At 70.9% G+C, this 16,554-nt stretch overlaps 1 protein-coding gene across 1 annotated transcript; it reads right to left on the bottom strand.

The window, feature by feature from the left end:
• Positions 1-32: 32 nt before the first annotated feature.
• On the bottom strand, positions 33-12,719 carry THRA (thyroid hormone receptor alpha). Its single transcript, XM_082070799.1, is given in 11 exon segments — positions 33-208; positions 211-423; positions 1,339-1,597; positions 1,686-1,832; positions 2,211-2,416; positions 2,904-3,051; positions 3,130-3,230; positions 4,378-4,439; positions 5,673-5,876; positions 6,954-6,994; positions 12,603-12,719. Coding segments are annotated over 9 exon segments (1,224 nt in total). The 5' UTR covers positions 5,726-5,876; positions 6,954-6,994; positions 12,603-12,719; the 3' UTR covers positions 33-173.
• Positions 12,720-16,554: the final 3,835 nt, after the last annotated feature.

The following is a 16,554-nucleotide window of genomic DNA, read 5'->3' as shown; positions in this document are numbered from 1 at the left end:
CCTGGGGCGCGGGGGGGGGGGCCGGCGGAGGGGGCACAGCGGGACCCCCCACCCTGGGGCGCAGCATCTGCCCCCCCAGCCCTCGCGGGCAGGGATAAGAAAAATTTGGGGGGCCGGGAGGGGGTGGAGGAGGAGGAGGAGGAGGAGGAGGGGGCGAGGGGGGGGTGGCAGCCCTACACCTCCTGGTCCTCGAAGACCTCGAGGAAGAGGGGGGGAAGAGCTCGGTGGGACACTCCACCTTCATGTGCAGGAAGCGGCTGGCGTGGCAGGCGCCGATCATCCGCAGATCCGTCACCTTCATCAGCAGCTTGGGCCAGAAGTGGGGAATGTTGTGTTTGCGATAGTTGATGTAGTGCTCGAAGGCCAGCAGGTACGTCTCCTGGCACTTCTCGATCTTCTCCACGCAGATCAGCCCTGTCCGGTCTGCGGGGACAGAGAATGCGGCGTCCGGGAGTTTGGGGGTTCATCCCTCCCCCACAACGCGGGCAGGTTCTTAGGGTTTAGTGCTAGATTTAAGGTTATGGTTGGACTCGATCTTAAGGGTCTTTTCCAACCAAAATTATTGTGATTCTATGGCTGCCTGGAGTAGGTACCCCCTGGGTGTTGGGGTGCTCAACCCATGCACCCCATGGTGCTGGGGATTGGGGTGCCCACCCCTTGCACCCCCAGGCTGCTACAGCATTAAGGATTAGGGTGCCCACCCCTTGCACCCCCAAGCTGCTACAGCATTAAGGATTAGGGTGCACACTCCTTGCACCCCCAAGCTGCTACAGCATTAAGGATTAGGGTGCTCACCATTTGCACCCCCAAGCTGCTACAGCATTAAGGATTAGGGTGCACACCCCTGCACCCCCAAGCTGCTACAGCATTAAGGATTAGGGTGCACACTCCTTGCACCCCCAAGCTGCTACAGCATTAAGGATTAGGGTGCACACTCCTTGCACCCCCAGGCTGCGACAGCATTAAGGATTAGGGTGCACACCTTGTGCACCCCCAGGTTGCTACAGCACTGGGGATTAGGGTGCCCATCCCTTGTACCCAAGGCACTGGGGTGCCCACCCCGTATCCCCCCAAAGCCAGTGGGGCACAGTTTCCCCGGGGTCCCCACCCAATGCACCCCCAGGGTGCTGAGGGCTCTGGGTATTGGGGAGCCCACTCAATACATCCCCAGGACACTGGGTGCTCCAGGCATCAGGGTGCCCACCCCTTGCACCCCAAGGAGTCTGGGGGCTGTGGGCATCATGCTGCCCACCCAGCACCCCCCCAGGGCTCCCCTGGCACCAACCTGCCCACCCCATGCCCCCCAGCAGCCTCGGGGACAAACAGCAATGCCACTACCTGAGGACATGAGCAGCACAGCCTGGAGCAGGGCCACCTCGGTGTCGTCCAGGTTGAAGGCAGAGAGGGACTTGCCCAGGTCGAAGATGGCATCGGAGACGACGCCGAGGCCGCCGTTCTTGAGCTGCTCGCGCTTCACGGCCATTTCCCCGCTGAGCGTCAGCGTCTCGCTCTCGGGGTCGTAGCGCACGGCCGCCCGCAGCGACATGATCTCCATGCAGCAGCCCTTCAGCAGGATGATCTGGTCTTCGCAAGGCAGCTTTGGGGGGAAAAAAACATCAGTGAGGGGGGGTGGGAACTGCTACAGCCCCAGCCATGTCACCCCCCGCCCCGGTTCCCCCCCGTACCTCCGAAAACATGGGCAGTTTTTTGGCAAAGTCGACCACGCGGGTGATGGCCGGGGTGATGATTTTTGTAAACTCGCTGAACGCCTCCAGGTCGACTTTGTCCCCGTCGGGCATGGAGGCCATGGGCGACTGGCCGATGTCCTCGGGCTGCGGGGACACACGGTGGGGTTGGGGGGTGCGGTGTGACCATGTCCCCCCACAAGGGATCCTCATCACGGTGGGGGGAAAGCGAGTCAGGGCTTGGCAAGGGCCAGCAGCCAGGAGAGGGAGCTGTGTGCCACCGCAGGGACAAGGACAGGCCACAGCTGTCCCCTTCGGTCACCGCTCACCCCTTAACCCTTCTAGGGGTGACAGGCTCAAGGACACTGGGTGACATCCCAAACCCCCCTGGTGCAAAGGCACCACGAGCGTTGCCCACCAAGCATCACCAAGCATGTGGGTGCTCAGCAGCCACCGGCCGGGGCGGGTGGCCAGGGCGGGTGTCTGGGGGGGCAGCGGGAGGTTCCCCCCACCCTGTGCCCTCACCAGGAATTTCCGCTTCTGCTTCCAGTGGCTGCCCTGGGCGTTGGTGCTGCGATGGGCCTCGGTCACCACGTGGATCAGCTCCCACTCCTCCGCGCTGGGGTTGGGGCGATGCTGAAGCGACTTGATCATCTCCTCCTTGCGCCGCCGCTCCCGGTTCTCCTCGATCAGCTTCCGCTTCGCTACCCGCTTCGAATCATCCAGCACCACTGCCGGGAGACCCCCCCATCAGCTGGGACCCCCCAGTGCCGTGCTGGGCATCCCAACCCATCCCCACGGCACCGCCAGCGCTGCTGGGACCCCAACACATCCCGACCCGTCCCCATGGCATCACCAGCGCTGCCAGGACCCCAATCCATCCCGACCCATCCCCACAGCACCGCCAGCGCCGCCAGGACCCCAACACATCCCGACCCGTCCCCATGGTATCACCAGCGCTGCCAGGACCCCGACACATCCCGACCCGTCCCCATGGCATCACCAGCGCTGCCGGGACCCCAACACATCCCGACCCGTCCCCATGGCATCACCAGCGCTGCCGGGACCCCAACACATCCCGACCCGTCCCCATGGCATCACCAGTGCTGCCAGGACCCCGATCCATCCCGACCCATTCCCACGGCACCGCCAGTCCTGCCGGGACCCCGACCCGTCCCCGCGGCCGCAGTGGGTGCCCCCGCGCCCCCCCGCACTCACGGTCCATGGCCATGCCCACGGAGATGCACTTCTTGAAGCGGCAGAGCTGGCACTGGTTGCGGGTGATCTTGTCGATGACGCAGCAGCCATCGTACTTGCAGGAGTAGGTGGGGTGCAGGTTCTTCTGGATGGTCCGACGGAAAAAGCCCTGGGTGGGGGGACACACACGAGTGGTGAGCCCCGGTGAGCCCCCCGCCCGCCCCCGCCCGCCCCCTGCCCCGCTCACCTTGCAGCCCTCGCAGGTGATGCAGCGGTAGTGGTAGCCGGTGGCTTTGTCCCCGCACACCACGCACTGTTCATCTTTGTCCAGGTAACTAGGGATGTACCCTGTGGGGTGCCAGCGTCAGGGACCCCTCCTGCACCCACCCACCCCCCCCGTGCCTCAGTTTCCCCCTGCAGCATCTGCTGCCCCCCACTCCGCAGCGAGCAGCGCCAGCACAGTAAGGGTTAAAGGCTGGGGGGGGGCTGCCCGAGCCCCCCGCAGCAATAAAGCTCCCATTATCCGGCTCCCCAGCCGGCTGCGGGGGGGCATCCCCGTCCCCCCCGGGCACACAATGGCCCACTGTCCCCGCCATTGTCTGGGGTCCCCCAGCCCAGCCGCCTGGGGACCAGCCCCTCTCCAAACCCCCCCATCACCAGCTTTGCAGGGAAACTGAGGCACAGACCACCCGCAATGCACAGGGAGGGTCCCTACCCCCAGGATCCCCACGACTCCCCCGGGATGGAGCCAACGCAGATGTGGGGGTCCTGAGAGCCCACCCTGGAGCCCTGTGGGTGCTGGACACAGGGGGACCCAGGAACTCCCAGAGCGGGGGGGATGGGCTGGGAGCCGGACGCCTGGGTCCCTCCAGCGGCCCCTCCTCCTGCCCGGCAGGATCCTGCTGGCGCCGGCCGCTCCCCACTGGGGAATGGGGCAGGGCTGGGGGGCAGCGCCCGGCCGGGCCCCCCTTATCTCCCACCCCAGGGTGCTGCCGGCCCCCGATAGCGCCGCCCCAGCCCGACCCACGGCCACAGCAGGGACACAGGGATCCTGGGGGACCCTGGAGTGCCCAGCAGGGACATGGGGATCCCGGGGTGCCCACCAAGAACATGGGGTTCCCGCAGGATCCTGGGGGACCCAGCAGGGACATGGGGATTCCGGGGGACCCCAGGGTGCCCACCAGGGAAATGGGGTGCCCATGGGACCCAGCAGAGACCTGAGGATCCCAGGGGACCCCAGGGTGCCCACCAAGGACATGGGGTTCCCGTGGGATCCTGGGGGACCCAGCAGGGACGTGGGGATCCCAGGGGACCCAGAAGGGACATGGGCATCCCGGGGGACCCCGCAATGCTCAGCACAGACGTGGGGTGCCCAAGGGATACAAGCAGAACACATGGCGCCCATGGGACCTGGTGATGACGCGGGGTGCCCAGGGGACCTGGGGGTGCCCAGCAGGGCCACGGGGCACCCAGGGGTGCTGGGAGGATCCCGTACCTGACATGCTGCTCTTCACCAAACATTGGCTGCTCTTTCTTTTGCGCTTGCCATCCAGCCACCTGCGGGGGGGTGGGGGCCAGGCTGGGACGGTGCCCCACGGCCCCCCCGTGCACCCCACCCACCCACACCCAGGACGTGGGGACCCCTCCCGCAGGGGTCCCGGACAGGGCAGTGCCACCTGTGGGGTCTGGCATTGGGGTGCCAGGGGACAAACGCATGGGTGCGGGGGGGGATACCTTGGGGACCCCCGATATGGGACACGGTATCGCCCGGGGGGGCTGAGCCAGGGCGGGGGAGGGAACGGGGGGGGAGGGGAGAGGAGGGGAAGGGGGGGAGGGAAAGGGAAAGGGTGGTGGGTGGGGGAAGGGAAGGAAAGGGGTGGAGGGTGGGGGATGGGCAGGGAAGGGCTACGGGGGGAGGGGGGATGGTGGGGGAGGGGCTCATTTACAGTCAAAGACAAAATGTCCTTTTGGCTCAGCGGGGAAGTGACGTCACAGGGCCTCAGCCAATGGCTGGCGCCGGGGGTCCGCGCCTCGCCCGCACGGCAGCAGCTCATTGGCTGAGCCGCCCGGAGTGGGAGGGAGGAACCGAGGGGGGGACCCGACGCCACGGGGATGGGCACCTGCGGCCGGGGGGGCCGGACCCGCAGCCGGGGCGCGGCGCGGGGGGGTCCCGGCTCCCGCACAAGGTGACCCCGGGGCTGGCTCCCCCCGGGCACGTGAGAGCGGGTGGCCCTCCCGAAATAGCCCCGGGACAGGGTGGCCCGAGGGGCCCCGGGCGGGGAACGGGGGTGGCTGGGAGATGGGGGGACACACGGGCGCGGGCACGAGTGGGGGGTTCGTGGAGCCCAGGGGGGCACACGGGATGACCAGGGGACACCCGGGACACGGGGATGCACGGGGACACGGACACGTCCATGATGGGATACACGGGGACACACTGGGCACGGGGATGCACAAGGACACGTGGGGCACGGACACGTCCACGACCACACAGGGACACACGGGACACGGGGATGCACCAGGCGTGGGGACACTTGGGGACACGCAGGGCACTAGGGGGTCACACAGGGCAGGGACATGGACATGGCCATACAGGGATGCATGGGGACACACAGGGCATGGGGACATACAGGACACGTGGATGCAGGGGGACACAGGGGCACAGACATGTACATGACCACGAAGGGATGCTCGGGGACACACAGGACACGAGCACGCAGAGGGCAGGGGGACACAGGGGGACACGAGGGCAGAGGGGGCCACGGTGGAGGTGCCAGCACAGGGACTCACCGGGTGTCCTCTGGCTCCGACAGCGGGTCCAGGGTGCTGGGCTTCTGTTCCATTCACCGCAATTCCATCAAGGAGCGCTCAGCACCGACCGAGTGGGCTCCGCCACCGGTGCCACGCGCGGGGGGGCCACGGCGGGGGGCTACGACGCGCGCCCCATGGCGCCCGCCTCAGTGCTCAGCTCCGCGCAGCATCCCGGGCCGGACCCTGCCGAGACAAACCGCGGCTGAGCCCCGAGCCCTGAGCCGCGCCGGGCGGGGGGCACAAGGGCTGCACCCCGGGAGCCCCCCCGGGAGCTCACAGTGTGCTGCAGGGCTGGGCAAACGCGCATGGAGGGGGGAAGAGCGTGCAGGGGCCAGCAGGGCTGGGCGAGAGCACGCAGGGTGTGCGAAGCCACGTGGAGCGTGCGACGGTGTGCAAAGAGCACACAGGGCTGGGCGAGAGCACGAGGGACGTGCAAGGACACGTGGAGCGAGCAAAGGCTGCAGGGTGTGTGCAACAGCACGTGGGGCTGGGGGAGAGTATGCGGGGTGTGCAAGAGTGTGTACGGGTATGTGAGAGTGTGCGGGGCGTGCAAGAGTGTGTGAGAGCGTGCAGGGTGTGCAAGAGCGTGCACGGGTGTGTGAGAGCGTGTGGGGTGTGCAAGAGCGCGCATGGGTGTGTGAGAGCGTGTGGGGTGTGCAAGAGTGTGCATGGGTGTGTAAGAGTGTGCAGGGTGTGCAAGAGTGTGCATGGGTGTGTGAGAGCATGTGGGGTGTGTGAGAGCATGTGGGGTGTGCAAGAGCATGCATGGGTGTGTGAGAGTGTGGGGCATGCAAGAGCGTGCACAGGTATATGAGAGCGTGTGGGGTGTGCAAGAATGTGCATGGGTGTGTGAGAGCATGTGGGGTGTGCAAGAGCATGCATGGGTGTGAGTGTGCAGGGCGTGCAAGAGCGTGTATGAGTGTGTGTGAGAGCGTGTGGGGTGTGCAAGAATGTGCATGGGTGTGGGAGAGCGTGCGGGGCGTGCAAGAGCATGCACGGGTGTGAGTGTGCAGGGTGTGCAAGAGCATGCACGGGTGTGAGTGTGCAGGGTGTGCAAGAGCATGCACGGGTGTGTGAGCATGCACAAGTGTGCAAGGCTGTGTGAGAGCAAGTGGGGCAGCACATGCACACATGGGAAGAATGGGGGTGCCCAGGGGAGCCCCCACGGATGCCACGCCTGGGGTCAGGCTGAGCCCTGATGCGTTCGCCTCATCTATGTGTGTGTGTCCCCCCCGTGCTGGTTGGTGGGGGGAGACTTACGGGGTGGGGGGCGCCGGGCGATCCCTCCTCTGTGATCTCTCCTGCAGCAAAGAAACGGCACCGTGAGGCCAGGGCGTGGGAGCACTGACTGCCCCCCATTGCACACCCCGGGGATGCAGAAACCGAGGCACGACCCCGGCGGACCCCCCCTCACTCACCCCCAGCCTGTGTGTCCCCACGGGTGCCCAGCACCCACCAGCAACGCCCTGCAGAACTGGGGGGGCCCCGTTTGCAAGTGTCCCCCGTGAACCGCCGGCGACCCGCCCAGGCACGGGGGCGTGTGGGGGTGCGGGGGCCCCCAGCCCGCGCCGGGGGGGCCGTGGGGCTGCGCCGGGCGCCGTGCCCGGCCCTCGGGCTCCTCCGCTCCGTGCGGGGACAGGCAGAAAAGTAGGTCACGTTTGTCTTGGCCGCGGCAGAAATTCCTCCGGCGGATTTAAAACGCAGCGGCTGGGGCTCGGCTGCGCCTGACACCCCCCCCGGCACCCCCACACCGCGGGGTGCCCCTGCCCGGCCCCCTGGCCCCCCTCCAACCGGGGATGCCCGGGCAGTGCAGGGATAGGGTCAGGGATGCTGCACCCATGGGTGCGCGGGAGCATCCCCCGCTTTGCTGCGGGGTGAGTGTGCAACGCACGGGGGGGTCATGCAAGGGGTCCCCACAGACCCCCACGCGTGTGACCCAAGGGGGCCATCGCCTGCCCCAGCCTCTGCGGGGAAACCGAGGCACCGCAGGGCACCCCACAACCTCTGTGTCCCCTCCCCGCCTGGGGGGCTCGGGGGGGCCTGGGGCTCCTCACTGCAGCTCCAGGCTGGTCTTTGGGGCCGGCCGCTGGCGGTACCTATAGAGCCGGGGCGGCGCGGCCGGGGGCTGCAGCAAATGTTTGTTCCATATGGGAACAGCGCGCGGAGACTTCCAAGTATAGGCACTGGCAGCGCGCCAGGGCTGCGCGGCCCCGCCGGGCACCGGCCCCCCCGCCGCCCCCCACCCCCTTCCCCCGGGACCCCGCGCGCCAGCAGAGCCCCGACCCGCTCGGCGCGTGGATGGGGCTGGGGTGCCGCCGCCACCGCGGTGAAGCTGGCACGGGCGCTCCGAAACCCGGCGTGGCGTGGGCTCAGCCGCGGCTGCCTCAGTTTCCCCGTCGGGGCGGCCTGGCAGGCGAGCGGTGTCGAATTAGAGGGGCTTAGGGATAAAGCCAAGGCTCAGCGCCGCTAAGTCGGGTCTCGCCCGTGAGCGTCCCCGTCAGCCCCCGCTGACACCCCCGGGATCGCCGGCACCCAGCACCCGGCTGAGCCCACGGTGTCGCTCCAGGAACCGTCACTCGAGGAATCCCGGCCGTGCTGGGGCGGCCCAGACAGACACACAGACAGACAGAAGCGGGAGGTGGCTCTCCTCCTCCTGTGAGACGTGTGATGAGTGCGGTCGGGTCTCAGCCCCCCCCGTGCCCAGTGGCACCCCAACCTGTGTGTCCCCACCCCGTGGGAGCAGGTGCGGGGCTGGGTGGGAGGCGGGTGGCAGCCGGCGGGGCCCCCACCCTGCGCTCCCCCCAGCCCAGCCCCACGTCCAGGGGAACGTTTCTGCTGAGTCGGGCGGTTGCAGGCGATGGAAAACAACCTGGGGGCAAAGTCCAGGGCTGTGCTGGCAGCGGGAGCCATGTCGCCCCATGGGGGGCACCCAGCACCCCGCTCCCCAGTGACACTGCACCCAGGGACCCCCTGGGATGAGGACCACAGCCAGGGGGACACCCCCCTGTGAAGGCGCAAGCTGCCTCGGTGCAGCTGGGCATGGGTGCTGGGTACCACGGACGCCCCACGGGGACATCCATCAGTGTCCCTGCCCCTGGGGACAGATGGGCTCCGGGGGTCCCAGGCGCCCCCTCCCCCTCCCCCAGCTGGCCATCTGGGTCAGGGAGGTGAAGGCCTAAGCGCTTTAGCCAGGGTGCCAATTAGCGCGATTAGCAGGGGCTGGGGGCAGGGTGCCGCGGGCAGACCCGCCGGACACCGGCGCGGTGCTCGGTTGTGCGGGCGGCTGCGGGCAGCACCACGGCGGGCACCGCGGCACCAGCACCGCTCTGCCCCAGCCAGAGCAACCCCGGCTGCGCCGGCTGGCAGCACCACGCTGCGGCAGCGTGACCAGGCGCAGGGGCACCTGCCACGGCACAGCTGGCAGCGCTTGGCACGCGCCGGTGCCCACATGTGTGGCTGCGCCCGGTGCCACATGTGTCCTTGTGCTCACCCCGCACCTTTGCCGCTGCACGTCGCCCTGTGCCCGGTGCCACGCAATGCCTGGTGCCGCAGGGTGCCCGGTGCCGTGGGGCACGCGTGGCAGCGTGCGGTGGGGCCGCTGTGCCGGGAGGCTGCAGGAATCCCAGGCATGTGCAGCAGCTGGGCAGCCCGAGAACGGGGGATGCCATGGGCCTGACATCAGGGCAGCCCACCCTGTGCCACAGCCGACCCGTGTGGTGCCCCCTCCCCACGCACACGGTGCCGGGGCCGTGCCACGGCACAAGCTGGCCGAGCCTGGGTCCGCTGCATTCAGGGCACACGGGCACCACGGCCCCGGCCACCCCATGGCTTGGCGGCTCGGGAAACCACCACCCGAGCGAGGGCGGGAGAGGGCAGGAGGCCACGGGGACGGTGACCTGCCCTGGTGCTGACCGGGCACCCACAGCTGACGCGGCCTCACACCTCTGACAGGTCCTGGATTTCTGTGACGGGGACATGCACTGCGACCCCCACCCACCCCCACAGCCACCGTGAACCCCAAAACTCCCAGTGCCATTAAGTCCAACTGAGGCCACGACAGCTGCTCCTTCCCGCAGCGCCCAAGTGCGTAGCCGTGACAAGGCGGCAGCGCCGGATCCATTCCCTCTGCCCCACTTGGCCTCCTTTGGCCATGCCTCGGTTTCCCCATCCCACCAGGGCTGCCAGTGGGGAGCTGCTCAGCAGAGGAAGAGCGGCGGTTCCACTTCCCCAGCACAGTGCCGCTTGTGCCAGCGCAGCAGGACACAGCCGGGTCCCCGTGCCCCCACTCCTCCTGGCCACAAAGGACACCCAAAGGGCTCCCCTGGGAGTGTGGCGTGTGCTGAGCACCTGTAGTCTCAGCTCACGGGGGTGGCTGCAGGTCCCAAGCCCCACAGGGTGCCCCTGTCCCCGGGGAGGCTGTGCCGGGACACCGGGGAGCTATTCTGAGCGCTGGGAGCTTGGCACGGGGATGGGGATGTTTCTAAATCGGGGGCTCCAGTTCACGTGCACCAGGGTGGCGGGGCGGCTCCTGGGTTCCATCCCCAGGGGCCCCACTCGCAGGGGGGGACGCAGCCGCCACCTCACCACGATGCACCCAGGGTCGGCACCACCGCTGGGGCGCTGGAACCGGCACCAAGCCTGTCCAGGGGTGCCCGCTCCCCTCGGGAAGGGGCCACGGGGGACGGTCCCCGCAATGTCACCGCGGCCACCTGACCCCTGCCCGACCCCTGGCCGGTCCGCAGCACCGGGGCCATCGCCGGGCGACTCCGCCCCGGGGGGGCGTCCCGGCCCCCGCTGCGTCCACCGGCCGCATCCAGCCTGCGCGGGGCCCCGGGCGTCCTGCCCGCGCCCGCCTTCGCCTTCACCGCATCCCCCCCTCCTCCTCCTCCTGCTGCTCCCCCCACCCCGCCTGGAAGGGGACCCAGGCGTCCGGCCCCGCCCCCGCGCTCCACCGCGCACCGGCGGCTGCGCGGGGTCCGGTGGGGCCGGGGGGGCGCGGGCTGGGACCCCCCGGCCCGGGGCTGCTCCGAGCTTTGCCGGTACCCACGCTCGCGGCCCCGGGAAAGTGCGCGGTGCGGCGACGAGCGACGGGGCGGGGGGGAAGCCGCCGCCCCCGGGAGGGGACAGGGATTGGGGGTACGGACGCAGACCCCCCAGCGCTCACGGGGTGCGGGGCCTCGGGGGTGCACGGCCCCTAGAGCCCGCACCAGGTTCCCCCCTCCGTTCCTCCCGTCTCCCGGAACCCCGCCCGCGGGGCTGCCACGCCACGGCCCCGCGAAGGTCACGGCCGCAGCCGGGTGGGGGTTGTCAGGCGGGGACCCCCACCCGGGGACCCCCCACTGCCGGTCCTGGGGTGCGTGGCTGCCCCGGTGTGTGAGAGCATTGCGGGGGGGGCACACGCAGTCGCACGGCAGCGCCGGCGGGGGGGGATACGCCGCGCTCCCACCCTGCGCCAAGACCCCGGGCGGGGGAGCCCCCCCAAACCGGTTCCACCGGGACCTGCCCGCGCCTCACAGCGGCCCCGGTTCCTCCCGCCCCGATGGAGCCCCCGGAGCCCGCGGGGGTCAGGCTGGGTGAGGCGCAGCCCAGGTCCCCCGCCACGGGCGGCGGTGTCAGCCCCGCGGCGCGGGGTCACGGCGGCGACCGCGGCTGAAGGTCGCGCCGGTGCCGCCGGCTCGGCCGGGACGGCGGGGAGGTCGAACCGGAGGCCCGGGCAAGGCGGGCCGGTCCCGGGGTGACCTTGGCCGCGGCGCCCGATTGACCTGCCTCAGTTTCCCCGCTTAGCACGAAAGGGCGCACCGGACACCCGCCAGGGCCGCAGCCTGCGCCCCGCTGGCGGCACCGGGACCACGGCACCCCGGGCAGGATCCGGCTCCCCCGGGGTTGGGGTGGGGGGACGCTGCAGTCCGCGCCCCCCCCTCCCCCGCCTCCTCGCGGGACGGCGTGGAGACGGGAGCCCCCGCCACGCCCCGAGCCCCGCTCGACGGGGGCAACTCTGGGGTGCAGATCCGGGCCCCCCCCGCGCCGGGGACGCCTCCCGCTGTCCCCGCCCCAGCCGGGAGCGGCCGAACCGCCCCCCCCGGGCCGGCCCCCCCCGCGCTCTGCTCCCGGCGCACAAAAAAATAATAATAATAAAAAATTTTAAAAAATCGCAGGCATTCCTGCCGCCGCGGCCAGAGCGGGAGCGGGCGGGGACGGCCACGGGGCACGGCCACGGCCCCCCTTCCCCGGCCCTTTCACGGCCTCTTCACGGCGCGGCCACGGCCCCCCCCCCGCCCCACGACACGGCGACGGCCTGCCCACGGCACGGCCCCGCGACCTGCCCACGGCACTGCCCCGCCGCGGCTCGGCCCCGCACCCGTCACCGCACAGCCACGCCGCCGCCACGGCCCGGGCCCACGGCCGCCCGCCACGCCGCCACGCCACGGCCACGCAGCAGACGCGGGGCCGGGGGGGCCACGGCGCTGCAGGCGGGCGGGGGAGCTGCCCGCCGTGCACGGCCCCCCCGGGCCCCCCTTGGCCGTGGCGTGGCGGGCGGTGGGCAGCGGCCGTGCCCCGCGGGCAGCCCCGCGCTGCAGCAGCGGGGGGGCGCACGGGTCCCCCCCGGCCCCACGGGGGGACGCGCCCCCCCCCCCCCCCGCTCCACGCCAAACGCCCGGATTTTTGCAACAAAAATGTTTACCGTGTTTTTCCTCCCGGTGCGCGCTCCAACCGGGCCCCCCCCCGCTCCCCGCCGCTCCCCGCGGCTCCCGGTCCCCTCCGCCCCGACACCCCCCCCACCAAATTGCACGCACCGAACTGCGCCCGGGCTCAGCCGGGGGCGCCCGGGGGGGGCCGCGGCCGGCGGTAAACAACCGGGCTGCGGCGGGGCCGGGCGGGGGCCGGCGGCGGGGCCCGTTCGGGCCGTACCTGGGCGGCGGTGGCGGCGGGCGCGGGGCGGGCGGCGAGCGCGGAGCGGAGCGGGGCGCGGAGCGGAGCGGGGCGCAGCGGCGGCGGCGGCGGCCGACGGCGCCTGGCTCCTCCCCCGGCCCCGCCGCGCCGCCCGCCCGCCCGCTCCGCCGCGGCCGCAGCCCCCTCCGCCGGCCGCAGCCGCTCCCTGCACCCGCCGCGCCCGCCCCACGGACCCCGCGTGGGGACGGGGAGGGAGGGCGGCCCCGGGAGGGGACCCCACGGGACGGCGGCCCAGAGGGACCGGGACTTAGGGGGGTGGGGACGGTGCCCGTGACCGGGCGGAGGTGGCGCGCGTGGGGAACGCGGGACGGTGCCCACGGTGGCCGCGAGGATGTCGTGACAGTGACAACGGGGACAGGGGATGGTGGCCACCGTGTTGGGGTCGGTACTCGAGGGGATCTGGGGACAGTGCCCGCGGGTGCCTGGGAACGGTGCCCGTAGCTGGGTGGAGATGGTGCCCACAGGGACTGGGGACAGCGCTCCCGGGGATGCTGTGACAGTGACAACGGGGTGCCCACAAGGTTGGGGACGGCACCCAAGGGGTAGCTGGGGAAGGTGCCCACAGGGCCCCAGGGCTGGTGAGCATGGTGAGGTGGAGATGGTGCCCACGGGTGCTGGGGATGGCGCCCACAGTGCAGTGAGAGTGACAATAGGGACTGGGGACAGTGCGCACAGAGTTTGGGGACAGGACCTAAGTGGAGCTGGAGACAGTGCCCGCAGGGGCCTGGGGACGGTGCCCACCACAGGGTGGGGATGGTGCCCACGGGGAGCTGGGGACAGAGCCCACAGGGATGCAGTGACAGTGCCAACGGTGACAAAGGATAGTACCCACAGGGCCCCAGCGACGGTGCCCGTGGTGGGGTGGAGATGATGCCCATGGGGAGCTGGGGACGGCACCCACGGCGAGTGGGAACAGTGCCCACGGGGTGGGGACCAGACCCGCACCCCGGGGTGCCCAGCCCGGCCCGGTGCGGCGGCAGACACCTGGCCCGGGTGGGGCACCCGGTCCCGGCGGCTCCACGGGGCACCCAGCACCCGCACGGCGGGTGGGCGCTGCCCCTGCGCCCCCCGGGGGTGGGGGGCTGCGGGGGGCTGTGGGGCAGGGATCCGCTGTGGGGTTGGAGCCGGACCCCGCCGAGGGGCGGACCGTGGGGCCGGGGGGGGCAGCGTGCACTGGGGGCGCGGGGGGCTCGCTGGGGTGGCCCCCCGCAGCACCCCAACCCGCCCGTCCCACCCCACCTCTTTCCCAGCATGCCTTGCGCCCAGGCGTGTGTGTGTCCCCCCCCTCCTACCTCGGACTACACATCCCATCATGCCCGGGCTTAAAGGGCCGCTGCCGTGTGTCCCCCCCGCCCCGGGCACCGCAACTCGGTCCTGGAACCCCCGGGGTGCTCGGCCTGGCCACTCCCCCGCCCCCCGGATCCATGGCTCGCCCCTCCCTGGGCTGCACAGAGTGCGGTGACACCCAGGGGACATGGATACCCAGGGGACAAGGGGGATGGGGGTCCCGAGGGGATGAAGATTTCCAGGGGAATGTGGTACCCAGGGGGTGGGGATAACGGGGGCACGGCAGCACCCAGGGAGGGGGGTCCTCAGGGGGCAGTGGCTCTGAGGGCATGGTAGTGCTCAGAGGATGGGGACAGCAAGGGGACAGTGCTACCCAGGGGGTGATGGCACCCAGGAGATGGTGGTACCAATGGCACGGTGGTACCCAAGGGATGGGGGCAGCCAGGGGACAGTGCTACCCAGGGGATGGGGGTACCCAGAGGATGGGGTACCCAGGGGATGGAACCTCAGCCTCCACTCCAGGGCGGGGGGGGCAGAGCGACAGCCTGGGTGCTGGTGGGTGTCCTGCACCCATCGCCCTGTGGTCCCTGTGCCCCCCTTGGTCCCTATGGTCCCCTGGTCCCTGTGCTGCATCTGGTTCCCACAGCCCTGTGGCCTCCCTGGGCCCACGGTCCCCATGGCACTCCTGGTCCCTGCAGCACCCCGGGCCCCCCAGCCCCACGGCTGGTGGCAGCTGGGGCGCCAGCGTGGCAGGGGCAGGAGCAGGGGGGGCGGCACTCCGGCCCGGCCCCCGCCTGTACCGTACACTTTATCCTCAGCAAACACGGCGTGTCTGCAGCCGCCCCCCCGCAACGCCGTCTGCCCGCGATAAGGCCGGGGCTGAGCTTGTCCCCCCGGCCTGCTGGGCTCGGCCACCTCAGCACAGCGCTGTGTCCCCAGATCCCCCCTCCTGCTGCCCTCCAGCACCATCCATTCCTGGGGGAAACTGAGGCAGGGCTGGGGTTCACTGCAACCCCACTGGGGCGTGCACGGGCGCCTCTCCCACCCGTGGCCTGTTCGCCAGCCCCTGCAATGAGCCTGTGAGTTGCCCCCAGTGCCACCCCCAAGCCTCTTTGTGCCCGCGGGGCACGTGGGGGACCCCATGCCCTGCAGCAGACCCCGGGCTGGGGGGACAAGGGACATGGAGGGGCCGTGTCGCTCGATGCAGTCGGCCGGAACAAGCTCATTAAAATTCATCCCGCTGCTCTGCGGCGCGGAGCCGCTATATATAGCCCGAGCACGGCGGCACGGCCCAGCTGGGCCCCCCCGGGGACCCCCGCACCCCCCGGGAAGGGGGTGACACTGGGTGCAGCCCAGCGCCTGCATCCCCATCACTGGATGCCCTCGTCGGGCAGCGCCTGCCACCAGCTGGGGGGCCAGGTGGCCCCGTGGGGGTGTCCCCCATCCCAGGCTGTGTGTGTCCCCCCCGCCTTCCCTCTGGGAGCCCCTCCTGGGAATCAAATCCTTCACACCCCCCCAAACACCGGTGGAGGCGTGTGGGAACCGCCCAAGTGTGTCCCCCCCGCACTGACCGGCACCGGCTGCCCCGGTTACCCCGCGGGAAGGGGAAGCCCCCGCGCCGGCCCCCCCTCCCGCTCGCCCCCCGCCTGCCCCCGGCGCTGGGAACGGCCCCGGCCCCTTCCGGCCCCCCGGCCCCGGGGCTGGAGGCAGCTGGCCCGGGGCGTCCTGCCAAGGCCGGGACCGGAGCCTCGACGCCCTCCCCCCGCGCCGGCCCGGGGGGGGCTGGGTCCCCTTGTGCGCATCCCACACCCCCCCCGCCCCGCCCGGGTCCAGTTTGGGGGTGCTTTGCCATGGGGGGGTGTTATCCAAGGGGGGCACCTCTGGTCCATCCCCCACCCGGACCCCCCCGGCGGTCTCCGGTTCTCCCCCCGGCAGCTGCGGAGAGCGGGACCCCCCCCGGCACAGGAAATCCCTCCTCATGAATGGGCCCCCCCCCGCTGCCGGGGCCCCTCGGCCGCGGCTCGCCCGCCTAATCCCGGCCCCGGCGCGGGGGGATTTGCAGCGCCCCGGCCCCATGAATGATTCACCGGGGAATTAAGGGGCCTCTGAGCCCCCCCGAGCGGAGCGGGGGTTGGGGACAGTGGGTGGGGGGTGCTGAGGGGCCGCCGCCCCCCCCAGCCCCGCTCCCCATCCTCCCGTTGCCGTGGCGATGGCTCGAGGCAGCCGTTGGGGATATTTTTAGCTGCTGGTACCGCATGGGGGTGGGGGGGGCCCAGCCCCACGGCTGGTTCACGTGTGCGCACACACGCGTGTCTGCAGGCACATCTGTGCACATCTGTGTGTCCACGCGTGCACGGGCATCTGTGCACGCCTGCCCGTGGGCACGTGCACACGCACACGCACCAGCACACGCGTGTCTGTGTGCACACCTGTGCACACGCGTGTGCGGCACACGCACACGCCCAGGCACGTGTGTGCACACGCACACGTGTGTCCACACCTGCTCCTCTGTGCAGCCCCGTGTTCGCACCCCCGTGTTTGCACGCTCCCGTGCTGTGTGCACACCTGTGCTCACGCGTGTGCGTGCACGTGCACACGCATGCATCTGGGCGCACAGCCCGGC

The sequence above is a fragment of the Streptopelia decaocto genome (assembly GCF_964273445.1).
Source record: "Streptopelia decaocto genome assembly, chromosome: 22".
Lineage (NCBI taxonomy): Eukaryota > Metazoa > Chordata > Aves > Columbiformes > Columbidae > Streptopelia > Streptopelia decaocto.
This window is presented reverse-complemented; position numbering and strand designations above follow the sequence as displayed.